This window comes from Hylobates moloch, unplaced genomic scaffold, assembly GCF_009828535.3.
Source record: "Hylobates moloch isolate HMO894 unplaced genomic scaffold, HMol_V3 SCAFFOLD_19, whole genome shotgun sequence".
Taxonomy (NCBI): Eukaryota; Metazoa; Chordata; class Mammalia; order Primates; family Hylobatidae; genus Hylobates; species Hylobates moloch.
The window spans coordinates 64,362,943-64,383,761 of NW_026652294.1; the positions used below are offsets into that span (position 1 = coordinate 64,362,943).

Sequence of the window (20,819 nt, forward strand, 5' to 3'; positions counted from 1 at the left end):
AGCTAATAATAATGTACATATAAATACAAAATAATTGTTTCACGGCTTAAATCTAGCTGCGTATTACAAATATCGTGTGATTCAACCAAATCTATTTATACCTTACAGCGTTCTTATGGTTTCTGTGTCAGATAATGCATGTTTAGCATAGTTCCTGCCACATAATCAGTATGGCATCTTAGTAACTATTTGCAATATTATTCAAGGAATAGGAAACTTCAGAATCTGGAATTTAGGTAGAGCGGTTAACTTTTAAAGCTGGAGAAGGCTTTTACTTTGCGATATGGGGAAGTAGCCAGGTTGTAAGGGAGAGGATGTTGAATTTCAAGTGAAATGTGGGAATATCAACCAGAAGCTGGGGTTGGAGCGGCAGAGACTCCTGGTGTGTCAACATTTGGCTTGGCTTGACCTCAGGATGCAGAGTTTAGTATCTTGCTGCTGATGGAGGCCTTACAGGAGTTCAGACTTTTGGGGTGAAGGAGTAGATGGGCTAGTAGGTAGGATATAACATAGTTCAGAGCAGAAAACTCTCCTTGGGAGGGGGTGAGAGGAATAGGAAGAAGATGGGATGTGGGGTGTGTGTGTGTGTGGTGTGTGTGTGTGTGTGTGGTGTGTGTGTGTGTGTGTGTGTGTGTGTAGGGAGGTTGATTTCACTGGATAGAGCAGAAACTTCGGGTGGTAGAACCTCATCTGCACTGGGCTGATTCTTTGCAATTCTTCCTGAGGAAGTTATGCTTTGATGAAGGGGATTTTCTGAATGGGAAATAAGGGAGAGGGCAGGAGGAAGAGGAGAAAGTGAAGGGGAGGTGAAGTTTGAGAGTGTGGGGTTGATGGGTATAAAAAGATATGAGAGCTATGGGCTGTGATCCACTGTTGAGGAGACTGCAAGTCCAGCATCCAGAGAGACAGCAGAGAAAAAACTGGGGCTCCCAGGCAGGGCTCCTGGTTTCTTGGTGCTCTAGGTATGGTCGAAAGGGGGCCACATGCCCAGAACAATCCTGCCTTGTGGTAAAGATGCCTCTCCATAATATTTGGAGAATGCCATGTCTTTCCCCTAGTACAATACATAGAAGCAGAATTCAAAGCATCTCTCTCTGAGCCTGTGAACCACAACAAGGGCTTTAAAATAGTTTCAGGTAGCCACCTTTGCCTTGTTTAGGAAGCATGTACTAATTAGAAAGAGTTGTGTTTTCTTTGTGGTATAAGCCTTTGCAATGGATCTACATTGTCATTGTTACCAATAATAACTAATGAGATTAAAATTTAAAACAGGTGTCTGATAATCCTTGATGAAGAGAATTCAGGGGATATTCTTCCTGATTTTGCTTTCTCTCCACCTGGAAAGGAGGTGGATGAGCCCATCAGACCATAGCCTGTTGCTGGGAGGAAATTCCTTGGCTCAACGTGAAGAAAGTGTAGTACGCCTAGATTACAGTTTACCAGGGACGAGGGCCTGTTGCTTTGATGCTCTCCCAAGACTGGAGTTGGAAAAATTTTTTTGATGTAGTTCCATCCTCTCATAGTGAAGTTCTTCGATTTCCCAGGGATGGAAGCTTTGTTATAAGAGTCACAGTGTAGATTCTGTTGTAATGATTCAAGATATTGGCTTTCCAGAGGATTCTTAATATACTGCTTTATTCACCATAGCTTTAATTCCATTGTGTTAAAAAGAATATGCCACTTTCTTGTCATCTGAAGAACTCTTAATTTCTTATGTCCCATCAAATGTAGTGTTATTTACTCAAGCTTTCTTTCCAAATTTTGCCCTGGAGTGTTTGTAGGCAGTTACATTTATCTCTAACATTACTCACCATTTAGTAAAAGAAACAAAACAAAACAAAATGCCAGCAAAAGTAACTCCTCCATAAAATACGTGTAAAGCAGTAATAACATGTGAATGAACAAAATCCTGGCTTGAATCTGTTCTTTTGCAACAAATGTAATGCGGTTGTAATTTTGAGAAAAGAAGCCTGCAAACAAAAATAGTTAGTAGTTTAATTTTAGGTTTACAGTTTTGACATTGTAACCCTAAATTATATCTTATTTGGAAAAATCTCTTCAACTTAAACTTTTTTTTTTTACCCTAGTGCTACAAGATGACTCTATATTAAAGTTTCTCTGGAGATAAAATAGCAATATTTGTCAATCTATATAATAGTTAATATTCAAAGTAACATAATTTATCTGCATCTTAGATTTGCTCTTCTTGTTGAAAATACTGGTAGTTTTAAATACATAGAATAAAAAACAAACAAATGCAAAACTCCTTTAAATATGGCAGATAGGGAGTTGTGAGAGGCTGTGCCAAACTTCATAAGGTGCAGCATTTAGGAGAGATGAAGGGCTAAAACCATCAGAGTTTCTACCAAATTGGGTGATCTACATCGGCTTCGTTAGCCACCCCTTAATGAAGAGCCAGCACTAAAGAAATGTTTCTGCAGTAGGAGAATGAGGCAACTATTTAATGGTATCTAGTTAAAGCCAGAAGGAGACCATGAGAGGAATGATTTTAAGTTCCCTAGAGGGCAAGAAGTGTTTCTCCATGTGGTACTTCCAAGAGTAAGATAAACAAATAGGTACTTAATAAATGTCTTTTGATGATGGAGAAGTTAAAAGGAGGGTACATCAATAACTGAAATTACCTGGACTTAACAAGACTAAAAGTTAATAGAAATCTAGGCATCCACTGTGATCAAGGCCAATGCATTTAAATAAGTACCTTTCCAATTTCAGCTCCTGGGGAAAAGAGTACATTTCAGATGCCAAACCCCCAACCAAATCTGATTGGTAGTAATAGCCTCTTTTGGCCTTTGGTAAAATTCCCAGTAAGCCAGATACCAAAATACAGTATTAAAAACTGAAGAAAATTCATTTGTTCATTGATTGGGTGACATCTATAGTCATCAGTCTCTCAGGAGGTTAGAAGCCCAACTTGGAGTTCTACAGCAGTGCATTGCTGTTTGCCGTGCACCTTCAGTGTCTCACATTACTGTATGCAAAGTCTTTTTCAAGCACCTTATTAAAGCTGTGTTGGCTTGGACAGAATGCCAGTGGGTGGAATCTGGGTTTTATTGGTGCCACTTGAGGGAAAATACTTAGTTCAGGAAGGCACTGAAAACAGAAACAGGGTTTTGAGGTTGTTATTTGGAGTCAGACTCCTGAGTATATCATGGAAACAAAAGAATTTTAAACTTAAAAAGTATCATTTTATTTTCTATTTGGCTTCAATGTTGTGATAATGTCTGTCCCTATTTCCTGTACAACTGGCCTTTTTCTTCAGTATTTTTCCTCTGGGAAAAAGTACGCCTTCCAAATACCACCTTGGAGCTCTCACCTCATTATTCTTATTCCCTTGCTAGGCAAAGCAACCACTGCCTTCTTAAAAGTTCGATGAGATCTACAGAGTAATACAGGAACTCCCAGCAAACACGGAAGAAACTGAGTCTGGGACGGAAAGTACAGCTTTACTGGCAAAGGATCAGGGACCTAAAAGCTTACATTTTTGTGCCCTACCACTGCCCATATAGATTTACTTTCTTATCTTCATTCTGACTTAATCCAGGTTTACTTACCTATCTATTTTATCTCAGTGGCAGGAGTATTTTTTGTAAGTGTTCTCATGTCTTTTGGGGGAAAGAAACAAAGTATAAAATAATAAATCAATATTGATATGGTGAAGTAATATCTTGAATGAGATAATTAGCAATATGACTGTTTGGAGCAGGATTTTTGATGAGTCTTCGAAAATAATATCAATTTAGATTTTGCTTAGTTTGTCTTTTTTTTTTTTTTTTTTGAGACGGAGTTTCACTCTTGTTGCCCAGGCTGGAGTGCAATGTTACAATCTCGGCTCACTGCAACCTCCACTTCCTGGGTTCAAGTGATTCTCCTGCCTCAGCCTCCCGAGTAGCTGGGATTACAGGCATGTGCCACCACGCCCAGCCAATTTTGTATTTTTAGTAGACACAAAGTTTCTCCATGTTGGTCAGGCTGGTCTTGAACTCTTGACCTCAGGTGATCCACCCACCTTGGCCTCCCAAAATGCTGGGATTACAGACGTGAGTCACCATGCCCGGCCTAGTTTGTATCTTTTAAAAGAATTTCCTAGCATTATTGAATAATTAGATAATTTGTATCTTATCTTTTGGTTGCTCATGCCCATTCTGGAAATAATTTATAAGAAGATCTAATTTAGATTCTATCTGCTATAAGTGTGAATTAGTGTGAGTTGCCTATAACATATATAAAAGCTGTAACCTGGGAAAAAGTTATTATCTGGAAGCTTTAGAAATTAATGCTATTCTTTCTTAAGTATCATCAGAAAATTGATCAAAATGGCCACCTTGATACCAAAAATAAGGTTTTGGGGCATAACATCCTTATGAATTCAAATGTTAGTCATTTCACATATCTTCCACTTTATTTCATTAAGTCCTTCCTAATAGACACTGTTCATATATTATTCATCATTTACTAATGCTGTTACAACATTATTTTAGAGGATGGATATGGATAGCTGTTCTAGCTTTTAAAGTTTTCAGTGTAAAGCACCATGGGCTAAACGTTGGCCAGGATATTCTGTATGAAATGGCTTTAGTTATGGGCCTGTCTGACAACAGTTTTCATCAGAAAAGTAGGCTTATTTTCCTTTCTTTTAGAAAATTTGGCTGAAAGCAATTTTGGCAAAGTCAGCATAGCCTTGAGTGTCACATGAGAAAGATGGAATTGAAGTGGCTGTTATGTAGACCTGACCTGGGTATGGTGACTGTGGTGACATGAGTCCTTTAGAGGACACAGCATCTCTCCAGCATCTCTCTTCTGAGGTTCACTCTCTTTTGTAGGGGCTTACCCCCTTGTCAATGCTATACATACACACACACACACACACACACACACACACACACACACACACAGAGAGAGAGAAAGAATGGAGAACCTTCCTTCTTACCTGTGGATACAGATGCGCCTTGGCAGAGCCCACTTGCCTCCTGCTTCCGGCCTTTCTCAAACCAGAGCTTTTTTAGTTTCTACCTCATCCACACAGAGACTTAATAGTGGCCAGCAAAGGGACTTGAAAAACTAATACATGCCACCATGTTAATGCACACCTTTCCAGTGGGATAAGCTCAGCCTGAGTGCCAAATTTTATTTCTTTGCACATGATTATCAGTTAAAATTATTTGTATAGTTTGTTATTAATTAAATTTATTTTAGAAAAGTACACAAAGAAAAAATTGTGACCAGGCAATTAGGTAGCTTCTAAGGTAGCCATGCCAACCTATCTTTTGTTATGAAGATGAAGTCTGTTATTTCTTAATATTGAACAGTATTTTTGACTAAATTTAAATTCTACTGTATGCAATAGAATTGAAAATATACCAGCTTTATTGTCATTACTAAGAGTGATGATGATTATACCTCCTATTTATTGCACACCCCCCATGAACAAGGTATCGTGCTGAGAATTTACATAAAACAATTCAGTTAATTCTCAGTACAGTGCTGCTTGGGAGAGATTGCTTTTTGCCTTTTACAAGATGATGAAAGAAGCTTGGAGATGTTGAGTCATTTATCTGAATTACAAAGCAAGTGAGTGGACAAGATAGTTGAAAATTCTTTATTAAATTTGCTTTGATAACAAAAGTAATGTTTGCTTTTGGTAATACAATTGGAGTATTACAGAGGAAGTTATGCATACCATAGGAAGCTAGACTCATTTTCAGGACATTATCCAGAAGAGCAAAAAGTACTGTTGACAAATGGGGCATCTTTATCTTTATCTGACTTCTTGAGAATAATCTTTGTAAATTATCTGATCACTTTTTAAGTAGTAGTTTTTTTAAATGACTTTTTGATGACATACTTTCAACTTTCTTTGCAATAGAATCAAAGTACATTTTAAATTTAGAATAAGCAAGGATTTTCAGGACAATATATCTTTTTACACATTTGCTTTCTGACAATTTTTCACCCCCAAATACTCAAGCTTTTACTTATTTATTAGTTAACTTTTAATAATCATTTCTTCTTAACATAGTCTTAGTATATGCAGATGTTTAAGGTTTTCATTTTCACTGCTTTTCATTTAACACCATTAAATGTATACCAGAGGTTAACATTTTTCAAGTTTATTGTTCTGAGTATTTATGCCTGCTCTTTTTCTTCGGTTACAATATGCTAGACAGTCTATGAGAAACTGATGTGAAAGTTGGTGTCTTTGGAGATTAAGTAAAAACTGCTTTAGCCATTATTTTTCCATTTCTTGCTCTGCTAAGCACCCAATTAATGAACTTGACAGAAGATCGTTTTACTGAGCTATTTACTTTGAAAAATTATAAGTAATGTACTTACAGAAAATAATTAAATATTATATACAGGTAAAAATGAAAAGTAAATCTCTTCCTTCCCCTCGTTTCTCCTTTGGCCCTTGCTCCCAAGCCTAAATTTCTTGTTTCCACATTTTCTTAATGGGCATGTAAGCATAGGTATGCATGTGTATACACATATTTTATGAAGTCAGATCTCTTTAAGTTCAGATTGTATCGGATGGCTCTCTGCACTGTGTGTGCCTCCTTCCTGTGTGTACTGGATTGTGGAATAAACAGCTCTCAGCAGGATATTCATATTCAGTAAAATAAATGATGAATTTCCAATGGAAAAGGGAGTCAGGACCAAGGAAATAGAAACAGAGACTCAAAATATGGGAAACAGTACAAATTTATAGACCATGAAGTTCAAAAATGTTGTCTGCTGAATTACCATCATGTGTTTAAAAGGTTTCCTGGTAGTTATGTAAAAAGCATGATACAATCCATAATATGATTTTGTTTTACTCTGAAGGAAGGAAGTATGGCAGGTTCTTAGAGGAAAGTGTGACTTTTCTGTTAGGCTGCTGGGAGCTGTGCTGCTGAGATAGTGTGGGTGAAAATGGGATGTGGTAATGTGTGCTTGCTGAGGAGCTGAGATGTATCCAGTTCCATCATTTGCCTTCAGGACCAGCTCCTTAATGTGTGGGCCTCTTGTTCAAAAATTAAGAGTTTCAAGATGGTGACAGAAGAGCATGAAGCCAAGCATGGGGACCACGTAAGTGGGGCTCTGTGTGACTGCATGGGTCCATGCCCCTGACACTGGCCCTGTGTGCTTTGAGATCCTTGAGCGTGCCCAGGACCTGTGAGGAGAAGAGCAGGCTGCTGGGGAAGGGGAAGTTGGTGCCTCATTCAGGGATGTGCTCAGAGAAGTGCAGGTTCTCTCTTTGGGTTTTCCTTATCTCTGTCGCTTCTTCAGGAAGGGGAATTAATGGGGGGCTAGGATGTGGCCTATTTGGGGAGCAGAGTGGGGAGTAATAAAGAAGGGTTGAGGAGGGCTCTGCTAGAAATATTGGAAATGAGACCTGATGCATAGCCCCAAGGTGGCATCGATTCTTAAGTAAAAAGATGTGAGGTGAAATGAGGGGACTCTTCCCCCTTAAATTTGGAGCAGTGGGAGTTGGGGGTACGTTTACAAACCACTTCTGGCATGTTGAGAACAGAGGCAAGGAAGCATGTGATAACAGTTCCTTACAGTGTTAGGACACAGGGAATACATTTTCCTAAGAGCACAGATGAGGGACATAAAACCCAGCCCAGCAGCTTGGGGTATCAGGAAAGGCCCAGAAAGAGATCCTGTGCAATGCATCTGGGTGGATACCTGGGTGTCCACATACTGTTATTCATTTAGCACTTTGGACTTTATGCTAAAGGCTATGGGGAAACGACTGAAGGCTTCCAGAGAGAAGCTACATCAGATTTTCATTTTCTGAAGTGTTTTGGTTTCCCAAGTTACTGTGTAGCAGTGGTTCCCAAAGTTTGGTCCCACAACCAGCAGCACTGGTCTCACCTGTGAACTTCTGGGAAATGCAGATTCATGGGCCCTATCTGGACCTATTAAATCAGATCTCTGAGGATGGGCCAGAAACTCTGTTAGGACAAGCTCTCTGGGTGATTCTTGTACATGTTAAAGCTTAAGAACCACTGCTGTGGAGAATGGATGGTGGGCCTGACTTAGGAAGTGTTTATTACAGATCCCTTATGTGACTAACAAGGAACCTGGGGGCCTGCGTGAATAAGTAACTTTGCAAAGATCAACGTACTGGTGGATGGTAATCAAGAAATACCAGTTAACTGAATGTGCCTAGTCTTTCTGCCATGGAAACCTCCTAGGCAGTGAGAAGATTATCATAGCATTTTAAAAAGAAAGGTGTAATTATATGCTATATTACCTTTCAAAAATAGTGCTTACAAAAGTACAAATGGAAATAGGCAAATAATGTAATGCATAAACATGATTGATATATAATTTTTGGTTTTATCACATTTTATATGTGATGCATATTGTGTTTGTGTGTCTCTGAGACTGGAATGGGGAAGCAGGAAGTAGCTGTTATCTTAACTTAAGCTAATTATTCTCTAAGCAGTGAATTTACTAGGGCTATGACCTTGGGTAAAACATTTAATCTCTGTGAGCCTCAATTTCCTTATCTATGAAATGGGGATAGTAATATCTACCTGACACAGTTGTTAGGATAAGGTGGCTTATGTGAAAGTGTTTTGTAAGTTGTAAAGCATTGTAAGTGTGAACAGTATTTTTTTATCATATAACTTAAATCCAATCATCTAGCAAACATTTCTTAATTATATTATGTGAAATATTGTAAGTGTAGAGTTTTAAACATGTGTTTTTTTTCCCAGAGGAATTATAAACTTTTGAGATGGTTACCTAAATTATTCACACTGTTACTCAGTGGTGAACCCATTCAAACAATATGGACAATTTTATTAGAAATTCCCAAATCTATATTTTGGATTGAATTTAACTTAGTTGTTAGTTGTTTTCTAACCTTGTTTTAATTTTTATTTTTAGTAGGGATGCTTAAGCACATTGTGACATGGTGCACTGTACTTTAGTGTGTTTAATGTTGCCCTTAAGGAGATCATTCAGTTTAAGAATTAAATGAGTATATAATCATTTGTATAACCTTCCAGGAAAGCAACAAAAGTGCATGAGCAATTTCTAAGTAAAATTAAGTCAATGAGTGGTTTATGTGACTCATCAACCTTAATGTGAATTGGAGTAGCTTTGCTTTCATCAATTGGAAATAAGTATTCTAATTATTTATATGAGTCTTTTGGTTGCCCAGTTAAGCAGTTAGATGTTCCTTATAGCCACAGGCTAGGCTTTCTCAGGGATTTATTAATTTATGCCTCTTTCGTGTTAGAATGGTTCATTTTTAAGGAATGTCCAGTGACCTTTAGAGATGGCACTTATTTTATAATAAATGGTAACGTATTTGCATTAACACTAAGGCCGTATTCCATTTAATATGGGCTACATTGCAGCTACCAATAAAACCCAGTGGTACATTATTTTGATGTGGGTATTCTGGTCAGTGGAGAGATCATTCTTTAAACACTTTAATCTTTTAAATGTCTATTCTTTCTAGAGGCTGAAGAGCTTTCTAAAGTGTATACCTCCTTTATTGAAAGTATAATATTCATGTCACAACTCAGATCACTTTTAATAACAATATGCTATACTGTTCAACTCTGATTTCCTTGTGGAGTCCGCGAGAGGGCTGACGTGGAGGGGCGCACCAGCTGGGGAAGCACGGGATGTGAGAAGACCCTCAGACGGCCCCGCAGGGTGGATGGCACAGAATCTGATATAAACGGGTAAACTTCTGGCCATTGCCCTGGTCACCAACTCCTTTGACTTGTTTTGTCCCTGGGTCTGGATTCTGTCTTCTGGATTCAAATTGCAGTTTGTCCAGTTCCGTGCCTTGAGTAACTATACTAATTTTTTTTTTAAGGTAGACAATGGGAGTGGTCAAAGCTTTGATCTATTTTCATTATTTTTCAGCACAGTGTCATTTTAAAGTGAGTAGAATTATTTTATTTATTTCTTAACCAGTGTAGACCCAATTTATATATTCCCTATGTCCTGTTTCTATGCATTTCCTTGCTGTTTCTTACTATTGATCTAGGATAAAATGTATTTCTTTAAAGAAACTTCCCAGATCCATTCATATCTGAATCCAGGATGTTTTTTGGGTGCAGTTTTTAAAATTGAATTCTAATTCCAGATTTAAAAAATAGCCCAGGTAATATTACTGTTAATCACACAGAAAAACTATTTTTGAATACAGTATTGTAGAGGATTAAGCTAAGAGCACTCTTGTTTTTAAATGAAAAATTTTAATTTTACCCCAGGTTTTTCCAGGTTGCAGTGATACTTAACATTGTACAAATACATGTATGTAATTAATACTTTAAATTTTTAGGGAATGATTATTGAGTATCTGGCTTTCAGTCCAAACAGAGACAAAAATGACCATGTATACAGAGAAGCAGAAATTCAATATGGTTTCAACCTATTAATTAGACTTTCCTTTACTTTCATATAATCAAAGGTGAGTAACTTCCCAGAAAATCCACAGTGTACAAGAGATGCAGCTGTTTTGATACATACTAACACCGACACAAATGAAATTTGAAATGGGAAGTTTTTTTTAGGACTCAGTGATGAACGTTTACATTTGAAAGTTAAAAATTTTCTTTCTGTTTTTTTTTCCAATAAAAATTCAAAACAAATTGAAATAGTGAATGATGTTTTCTATTGTACTTATAGTAATCATCTCTTCTGCTTGAAATTTTATTATTTGGCCATATAAAGTGACAGATCATTATAATCAATTTGTGGTTTTAACAATCAGAAGTAATTGACTAATGATGCTATTTATATTTGGTTAGGGATTAATGGAGGGGTGTGTGTGTGTGTTTGTGTGAGTGTGCACACGTGTGTAGGTATACTTACATTTTAGCATATTTTCTTCATAAGTGAAGTGCCAAAAACAATTTGTAAAGCAACTCTGGTTTTTTTTGGTGTTCTCAAACTCAAGGGTTTTAATCACTTTTTAAGTTCGTTTTTCGTTATTTTTAAAGTTTTGAATTATTTTTTGCAAAAATCTTAAAGTAAAAAAGAACTTTTATCTCTAGAGTGGAACAGATGAAAAGGGTAGAGATCTTAACCACAAAAATGTTTTAAATACCCCTACATTTACTGCTTTACACGTACAACTTGGATGCCTCTCTATATATTTAGTTTCATTCAAGTTTTCCAGTTTTCATTCTAAAAAGGAAGCAAAATACAGAATCCTTTTTCCAAAGGAAAATGTTTGTAGTGTCATGAAAAATGAGAACAGATGGCATTGTAAAGCTTTGGGGAGATGTGTAGCACTTCAATTCAAATTGTTAGGCAAAGTCGGAGACAAATACGTAGCTACCAATTGTTGTAGTTATTTATATGACTTAATTCAAGTATGTAAAACAAAAAAGTATAAAGGATAGAATTTTGCTTCTTGTATTAAATAAAAAGCATTTTTGTAATTTAATGATCCAGCCCTCACCAAGTGAATGCCTAAGCAACCAGGTTTTTTTTAGGAAAAAAAAATAATCAGGAAAAGCAGTTCTAGTCATTTAAAATGTATTCTGTAATTTTGGGTTTCACAGTGGGCAAGTTTACCCAGAGGCAGTGTGACAGGCTATTAGCAAAATAAATAGATCTTCCAAACTTGTAGTCCTCTGCTCTTTTCCCTCCACTTTTAAGTAAATTAGCTTTTCAGTGCGTCTGGGCTTGGGTTGTGGTAGGATGCATTAACTTCTCCCCACACTGTTCTGATTGCGCAGCAAAGCGTCCATTACCAATACCATATCCAAAGTGACGTTTCCATACAGGCTGCCTGCTGTTTCATTCATAACCACAAAACAAACTGAAATGACTTTACTTCTTTTTACAACTTGCAAAGAGTTAATGGACTGTGCTGGCCCCCTGCCAGAACCTTTAAGAAACTTTATTAATGTGTTATGAGGCTGGGACACCATAGTGTGGGATTTTATTGGTTATTCATCTTAATGAATAAAAATATGTATGCACAATTAAAGCCACATTCTCTAGCAATTGCCTTCTAATAAATGTTGAGTCTTTGTCAGTGCTCGTCATTGCATTAGCTTATCAATTGTGATCCTTTTCCTTCCAAATCCTAAAGTTACCAGTAGTGCAATAACATGAACTTTAAAGAAATACCAGCTTAGTATTGGGAACGAGCAATTATTCAGTGATGAAAAGAACATAAGCATGTCATCAAAATGAATTAAAAATATCTCCATGTCAAAAACAGTAGTTGTCATCTGCAGCATTTTTCCCATTATATATGAAAAAGGCTGGGCTATGATGTATTGATGATTCATAAGACAGAGGCAACCTAATTTTGCCGTAGATCATGTAAGAAAGTGATAGTGGAAAAAAATAACTTGTTTACTCTGACATGCTAGTTATCAGAAAACATTTCATTTTTATTTGTGGACATTTTTATTGTTCTTTCATCTCTGACTGTTTCTTCTTTTCCCTTATGGGTGGGGTGTTGCAAGGAAGAGATGAGGGCAGAAATAATATCATATTGTAAACTAAACTTAAAAAATAGATTGAGTTAATCAGTGGGTCTAGATGAATTTAATACTGGAGTTGTTTGAGAAAAGATGGATATTTTTGCATTTTTTGAATGTATGCTTTGTCCTCTGAATAGGATACTATACATCTTCAAAACATTGTTGAATGGTCCTCAGTTTATGAGAATAATCCCAAGTACCTAAAATGAGGGAAACTTCCAGGATGTTCTTTGGCAAAATGATTTTCATATTATGGTCATTGGAATAGGATAATTTTATACCACTCTATCAAAAGTACTTGTGAAGAGTCCTTAAGGAAAAAAAAAAAAGCTCTTTTAAGTAAAAATACCAGGAAAATGAATACATTACAACTTCAAAGTAGTAAAATAAAAACTTAAGCCATGTCTGTTTTTATGAATTTAGTCGTAATTCACACTAACATTTCTGAGACATAATTTCTTGTTTTGCCACAAGTAGACGTGAGAATAATTCAGTTTTTCTGGAATTAACAAATTTGGAATGAGGTGTAATTTTTTTCTTTTTTAGGACAATTTAACCTTGATGTCGGAATGATTGCCAATTGAAATAAAAAAATCTAAACTGCCACTACATTGAACACGTATCGGTTTACTCTCTCAGTCTTTTTTTAACACCACATATTGCTTTGTTGTATAGATGAATTAGAACCTGTCTGGAGTTTTAAAAATGGCCTACCCTGAGGTCATTAAAATCAGATTACAAATAATGGAATAAAAGTGGAAAGATGATTCTAAAATGACTTTTGGGGGATAAAACTATTTAGGGAGTGGGAAGTGACCTTCGAATTTAGATTTTGAACATTGTGTGCAGCTTGTCATCTTTTCAAGTCATCGTGCTGAGGCATTTGGCCTCGTGAATCTGATGGTGCTGTGCTCCGTATGGGAACCCACCACCTAAATTCAACCAAGGAAATGTTTGACCTTGGGCTCTTTCCTTGAGTCTCGTTTAGCCCTGTGTGAGAAAGCGGTGAACACTATGTTCGTGGATCTGTCTCTCAGGTGGCAATGGAAACGGGCTCCTCTCTGTGGTCATGTTGTCTCTGTAGATAAACCATCAGACCCTGAACTCTGGTGAAGTACAGCCAAGACCGTAGTAACATTCATGTGAAAAATGACACGTGGGAGAAATTAGACTCTTATTTACGAGATGTGGCTTAGAGGGGGATTACTTGATCCTGTGGTGAAGCTTCAGGACTTTGGTGGGAGATGAAGAGGTTTGTGGGGAAGGAGAAAGGTAGTGGCTTTGAAAACGGTGTCTGGTGTCACATGCAGTCCCTGCACGGAGCTGCTCATGCCGAGCTGGCCCTTTGCCCGTCAGCAGCATGCACTGACGTAGTCCTCAATTTGTGGCATGCTATGGGCAAAAGGGGTTTTCTGGTCTCATCCTCCTCCCAGTTTGTACACATTACCAAACCACAACATCAACTCACCACAGTCAGTGGCCTCCACTCAAGGGAGGCTTTTGCCAGGAAAATTGGGAAGGTATGTGTCAAAAATTAGAAAAAATTGACTAGGGAGCCCTGTAATTGCAGAGGTGCAACCTCAACCTGGACTGTATCTCTTTTTCTGTTCAGTGGTGACACCTCTAATTTGGGAAGACGGTAATTTAGTTTGGATTGTGGGGTCCATTTGGCTTGGGTTTAATTCCTGGCTTTTTCAGTTATTAGTTGGATAGCCTTAGGCAAGTTTTCTCGTCTGAAAATGGGAATAATAATAGCATCCCTTAGTGTTATTGCAAGGACAAAATCTATGGATACCGTAATATTGAGAACAGTATTAGACAGGTAAACAAATACTCAGTGACTGTTAGCCTTACTATTATTTTATTACGGTTCACCTAGAAGATATTTGCTGCTGAAGAGGAGGATAAGCTAACACTGTAAGCACATATAATGTATGGAATAGTGGGGTTTTACACAGCTAATCACCATTTAGCCTCACTGGAATCCTTTCAGTTGTAGGTGACAATTTTATATGCATTGCACTGTCTTGTGCAGTCAGTAAGATATAGAGTATGATCTCCAAAAACTTGTATTCTGGTTGGGGATGTCAAATATTGCTACTTGGCAATATATACCAAACATGACTGAAACTAAGACACAGGCAAAATCTGAAACCATCCCTTAGGTTTTTTTTTTTGTAAAGCATGTTGTCTGAATCTCATAACTCTTTATATAATACCATAGGGTCTCTTTGCAGGTACTACGTGGTCAATCAACATTTATTGAATTCTTCTGTTTGTTGAGCAGATTGTTGTTTCAGTATTTGGAAACTCTCAAGGAAGAAAAGGTAATAAGTCAGCAGTGTCAGACCATAAACTCTCATGAAAGGAAAGAAATTAGCTCAAGTTTTAAGAGTGTTAGTAAGGGCCACGCGCAGTGGCTCACACCTGTAATCCCAGCAGTTTGCGAGGCCGAGGCAGGAAGATTGCTTGAGCTCAGGAGTTTAAGACCAGCCTGGGCAGCATGGTGAAACCCTGTCTCTACCAAAAATACAAAAAATTAGCCAGGTGCATCTGTGGTCCCAGATACTGAGGAGGCCAAGATGGGAGGATTGTTTGAAACTTGGGAGGTGGAGGTTGCAAGTGAGCCAAGATCGTACCACTGCACCTGAGTGGCAGAGATTCCATCTCAAAGAAGAAAAAAAAAAAGAGAGAGTTAGTAAGTTACTAGTGAACTAGAGATGTTTTTTGAACACAACCACTCTGTTTCACCTGTCTGTTAAGAGTGGCCCATTATTAAATAGCTGTGTGACTGATTATTTTGATAACTAATTAAACGAAGGATAAAAGTCCCTAAATGTCTTTTACGCAGAAACATAATTAATAATGCTGAGAAATTATTCTGCTGTAAAAAGGTCCAGGGAAAGTGTGTGTGTGTGTGTGTGTGTGTGTGTGTGTGTGTGTGTGTGTGTGTTTCTCAGGTGACTACTGGAGAATAGACATTATTCAAAATATACGATTAAAGAGACATTAGATTTTCTTCTCCTAAAACGGAGACTTAAAAAAATTAAGTAAACAGTATTGGTGTGGCTCTGCTGAGTGTGTGGACATATAATTCAAGCTAGAATGGGCATTTAGTGAATAAGCACTATGATGAATACCACCAGTTTGTGTCAGCATTATGGAATTCATCTTTCACCTCTGAATTATCTTTCAGCAGAGGCAAGAATGTTGGATTCAGTTGAAGCTTAGATTACTGAACAGTAATCACTGCCAACGATGATTACAGGAGTACACCAGGCCTAATGTGTCTCTCAACCTGAGCTTAAACTTGCGGAACAGTCTCAAAGAAAAATCCCCTGACCTCATTATGCAGTATTTGGCTGCTGTGAACATAGCCTGTTAGCTGGGATTTAAGTTTAATAGAGAAAAAAGGACAGAGACAGTATATACCTTGTGTATATATCATACTTATGAAGGTGTACTTATGAAGTATTTTTAATTCTTCAATTGTTTTTTATATTCCTACTATGAACAAATCAGTATGTATTTTTAGTTCCATGCAGTGTCTCCATCATTTCCTCCCTCCCGTCCTCCCTCCTCTCCCTCCTTTCCTCCCTCCTCTCCCTCCTTTCCTCCCTCCCTTCCTCCCTCCCTTCCTTACCTTCCCTTCCTTTCATTTCCTCCTTTTCCTCCCTTCATTTACTCCACTCCCTCCCTCCCTAACTTCCTTCCTTCCTTCCTTCCCTCCCTCCCTCCTTCCCTCCCTCCCTCCTTCTTTCCCTCCCTCCCTCCTTCCCTCCCTCTGCCCGCTTCCTTCCCCGTTCCTTCCTCCCTTCTTTTTCCCCCTCCCCTCCCCTCCCCGCCCTTCCTTCCAATTTTTGTTCCTTTGGTCAGCCCTTGGAACTCACAGAGACTATGTATCTGATCTCAATTTTTTTCAGTTTTATGCTACAGACATAGTTAATTCCTCAGATGTTTTTTGAAGGAAAATTTGTATTATTTTTATGTACAGAAAACTCAACAGTGTACATTTAACCCAGTTTGGTGGCAAGTTCTTTAGCTTTTGCCTTTTTGAGCTTGGCAATGCAAGCCACAGGCTTGGGACCCAGGACATTGCCTCCCCAGTGATGACGGATCTCATTGGCTCTGTCGTTGTAATTGGTTTTGATAGCTTCCACCAGCTTAGCCAAAGCCCCTTTGTCTTCTGAGTTAACCTGTATGAAGGCAGCAGTGGTGCAGGTCTTCCTGTGGACTAGATGTCCCAGTCTTGTCTTCCCCTTGATAATGCAGTAAGGGACCCCCATTTTACGACACAGGGCAGGCAGGAAGACAGCTAGCTCGATGGGATCCATGTCGTGTGCAGTCACCACCAACTGAGCTTTCTTATTCTCTACCAAGGTGGTGATGGTGTTAACTCCTGCTTGAAGGACAGGTGTTCTTCTTAGTGGGGAGGTCCCCTTTGCCAGTGCTTTCTTCTGCACCCGGGCCAACAGCTTCTGCTTCTTCTCTTGCTTTGTCTCTGGTCTGTACTTGTGGGCCAGCTTAAGCAGCTGAGTAGCTGTTTGGCGGTCCAGGTCATGGGTGAACTGGTTAATCGCAGGAGGCATTTTCAGTCGCTTATAGAGGATGACTGTCTGCCGCTGCAACCTGCTATAGCGGGGCCATTTCACAAAGTGGGCGAGGTCTCTTTTGGGCTGGATGTCCTGTCTAATGCCAAAATTCTTAGGCCTTTTCTCAAACAGGGGGTTCACCACTTTCTTGGCCTCCTGCTTCTTCAAGACAGCAGGGGCCGGAGCCAACTTCTTCCCCTTGGCCTTCTTTCCTTTCCACATCTTGGGCGATGGACGGTGGGAAAAGAGAGCTAATTCCTCAAATTTTGAGGCCTGTGCCATAGAAAGGTATGAAAAGGTTTTCTTTTGTTAATGTTATTTTAATGTTGTAAGAGAAACATACCCTGTTAAAGGATGAGAAGAAAACAAATTAATTTTTTTGTTTTCATTTTTCATACACATATGCTTTGATAGAGATTATAAGTTTATGTCAAAATCATGTCATTGCAAATGGGAAAGTGTTGGCTTTGCTCATGCTTCTCTATAGTATGTTTTAATATGGTCAGAATTTGTTGGGTTTTTTTTTTAACCTTTTTTTTCCCCACAAATTAAATGAGTTTCTTTAATCAGCAGAAAATATTGCAGGCATTATGTGTGATTGAAATGTTGAGGTCAGCAGAATTTCATAAAAGACCCCTTGTCACCATTTTCTAATTGGTAGTATTCCAATGTTCCTTTGTAGTTAGTTTTTCAAACAGCTTTAACTACTACAACACAAAAGTTGTGGTACCAAGTCTTGTTTATGAGGGAAATACACATTTTGGCTTCCTGTGAGACAGACTTTAGACCCTGCCTTGGTAGCAGGGTTGGCCTTTGCCCTTGGTGAGGCGGGCCCAGGCCGGCGACATTTCAGGAGGCCGCTTGGCAGCCATTTTAGATCCTGCCCGCGCGGAGAGCTCCTGGCTGCCAAAAACTGCAGTCGCTCCGTGCCAAGACACTCTTGGCAGTGGAGATAAACTTTGTAGAGATACACAGTCCAGAAATATCTTATAATTACAAAGCACAGGGGGCAGAATGTTTTTACAATACAGCTGTGCTAATGTAAACATTTAATTTGGCAGCCTTCTCCACCCACTTTTCAATTAACCGGGTTTATGCAGATACTTTAGGTCTGTAATAAACTTTATTGCTAAAAGTACAGTTTATGAAACACAGATTTGAGGGGCTTTTTTGAGGGGTTTTCCATCCATTTAGGAAAGCACATTGTGAATGTTATGTTGCCGTGAATGGAAAGGGTAGCTTTCTGTCCCAAAAGATGCCATGGGCCTGGCTTAACTGAAACAATTGCTTTAGGAAAAAAAAAATGTGAGGGCTGTCTCCTTTGGCTTCTAAAGTATGCAAGAGGATATTAATAGAAAGAGGTAAAAATCACTTATATAGCTACAAAAAGACACTCGTGTTGATGATCATTAAAAAAGATAAATGTCCCCTGCAATGCATGAGACTGTTTCAGAGATAAATTCCCAATAACAGTTCTTACAGATATAATTATAATACTTGTGTGATCACCATGATAATTATTCTTATGGAGTGAAAGAAATAATTTTCTATGTAAGTAGCATTCAACTGTTCAGCTCACAAAGCTAGTCAATAGATCGTTTTCAGCTAACCTAAAAAATGGTAGAGGTCATGGAGTTTTAAAGCTAAATTTGGTATTAATTGACATTGTAAAGGTGATTTTTTTCATAAGAAATATGACATCACAATCCATGATATCTCTTTGCATAGATTTGCTTACACATTTCTCAGATACGTTGGAGAAAACCATATAAAATGCTATACATACAGGCCGTTTTTCTAAAAGACAAAAAATGTGCAACCGATATTTTTATGTCATTCCATTTAGAAACTTTGCCTTGGTTATGATTTTTTTAAATTAGCTTTTGTTTTTTCTTGAGGATGGATTTGAGTAGCAGAAAACCAATTCTTACGATGTTTTCTCTCAGTACTCCTTTTGAGACTTTCGTGTAGTCTGGCTCCATAAATATTCTATAATGGGATGTGACCACAAAGTAATTTTCATTCTAAAATAGTATTTGACTCTTCAGCTCCCAAACTAGTCAATAGACCCCTTTCACCTATTCTGAAAGATAATAGAGGTCAGAGAATTTTAAAACTGTGGTCTCATTATTTTATAGTCTCATTATTTCATGCTGCAATAGCTGTTTTGTCATCATACCACCTTTACACATTCTGCTTATCACAGCTAAACAATGCTTTTGCAGTCTGTGGCTTCTAGTCTCTCATGTTTTAGTTGCTATAAACAAAAATTAAATGAAAAAGTTTGTCCCACTGCTAAATCTTTGTGTGTGTGTGTGTGTTTGTGTGTGTGTGTGAAAAGTGTCAATTTTATTTTCACAATGTAATGATTACAGATTCTGCTTATATGTAAATTGTATAGAGAGCACATTTTACCTGCTAGCAAGTGAATAAAAGTCAACATTGTACAAATGAAACCATGAGCTGCATGAAGACAAGAACAAATCATCTTTTATTGACTGTTGTAGACTGAGTTCCAAGGATGATACATGGACCACCGTAGGTGTTCAGTCCTTTTCAAAAAAATAAACAAATGGGTAAATATCATCTGTATATGTCACAATCAGAATATTGAATGTTAATTACCTGTATAAATTGATAGCTCATTATGACTTTTTTTCTTTTAAGATTACTTTGTCTTTCTTTTGGGAATTAATGCTCTTTGTCTCAGTTTCTTCATGGATAGTACATCCAAGATAAATTTGTATGCCATTCAAATAGATTCCCAAAATTATTCAGGGTAAGTTGGGATACAGGAGGTCACAATCTTGGAGAGAAGTAATGTATAAACAACCAACCATAATGCACTGGTCGGGCCCTGCACTGAAGTGTGAGCAAAGCCATGTGGGCCCCAGAGGGAGGTCTCATTAGATGGGGCAATAAGGTTCAGGAAGGATGTAACAGATGAAATTCAAGAGCTTTTAAAGATGAATTAGGAGTTTGTCTTGCGTCAGATAAGGGATATTCCAGGCATAGAAGCCATATGAGCGAAGGCACAGACCTGCAGTTGCACGGCATATTCTAGGAAGTTGGGTGTCGGTGTGAGGGGGAGGGTAAAAGGTGATGGTTTCTGTGAGTGTGAGGCTAGGCTAGGGCCAGATTATGGAGCACCTTGAATGCTGTACTAAGGAGGTTGTAGATTATTCTAGCTAGCAATTGGAAGCCACCAAGGTGTTTTAAGGAGTGAAGTGTTGTGATTCCTGGTGGCTGTGCAGAGGATGGAGTCTGGTTATAGTGTGAAGAGTGAATCATAATGGCCTGAGGAGGCTGAGGCTATTGTGAGGTAAAAATGTGAAGCTCAGTAAGGGACTTAGCACCAGTTGGGATGGAGATGGGGAAATAGGCTTGAAAGGAAGATAGAGTCTGGGCTGACAACTGAGTGTGAGGCTTTAGGGAGGTGGGGTTTCTGGAATGAGCATTTTCAGCTTGGGAAACTGAATGGCTGTGAATGCCATTAATTGAGATATGGATTGGTTGGAGGGAGGTGAGAGTGTACAAAGGTTGTGGGCTAGCAATATCAGGAGGAGTTTTGCAGTTAAAGAAGAGGTTAGGGCTAGATATGGAGATATGGAGTTCTCAAAAAATGGGTAGTATTTGTAAACGTGGACCTGGCTGAGTTTGCTGAGGGGGAATGTACAAAGACAAGAAGATGGCCAAGTTGGATGGATCATCTTTGGGATCACCAACATTTACAGGACCAACAGAAGAG

The 20,819-nt window shown here is 38.3% G+C and overlaps 2 protein-coding genes across 9 annotated transcripts in view; one reads left to right on the forward strand and one right to left on the reverse strand.

Annotated features, from left to right (window-relative positions):
* The window catches only part of NFIB (nuclear factor I B), a 241,099-nt gene that overhangs the window by 93,384 nt on the left and 126,896 nt on the right, over positions 1 to 20,819 (forward strand). The window lies entirely within an intron of this gene.
* LOC116459361 (large ribosomal subunit protein eL8-like) lies at positions 16,493 to 17,402 on the reverse strand. The gene has a single exon (XM_032753931.2). It carries the CDS (start codon positions 17,351 to 17,353, stop codon positions 16,493 to 16,495), a length of 861 nt encoding a protein of 286 aa, XP_032609822.2. The 5' UTR covers positions 17,354 to 17,402.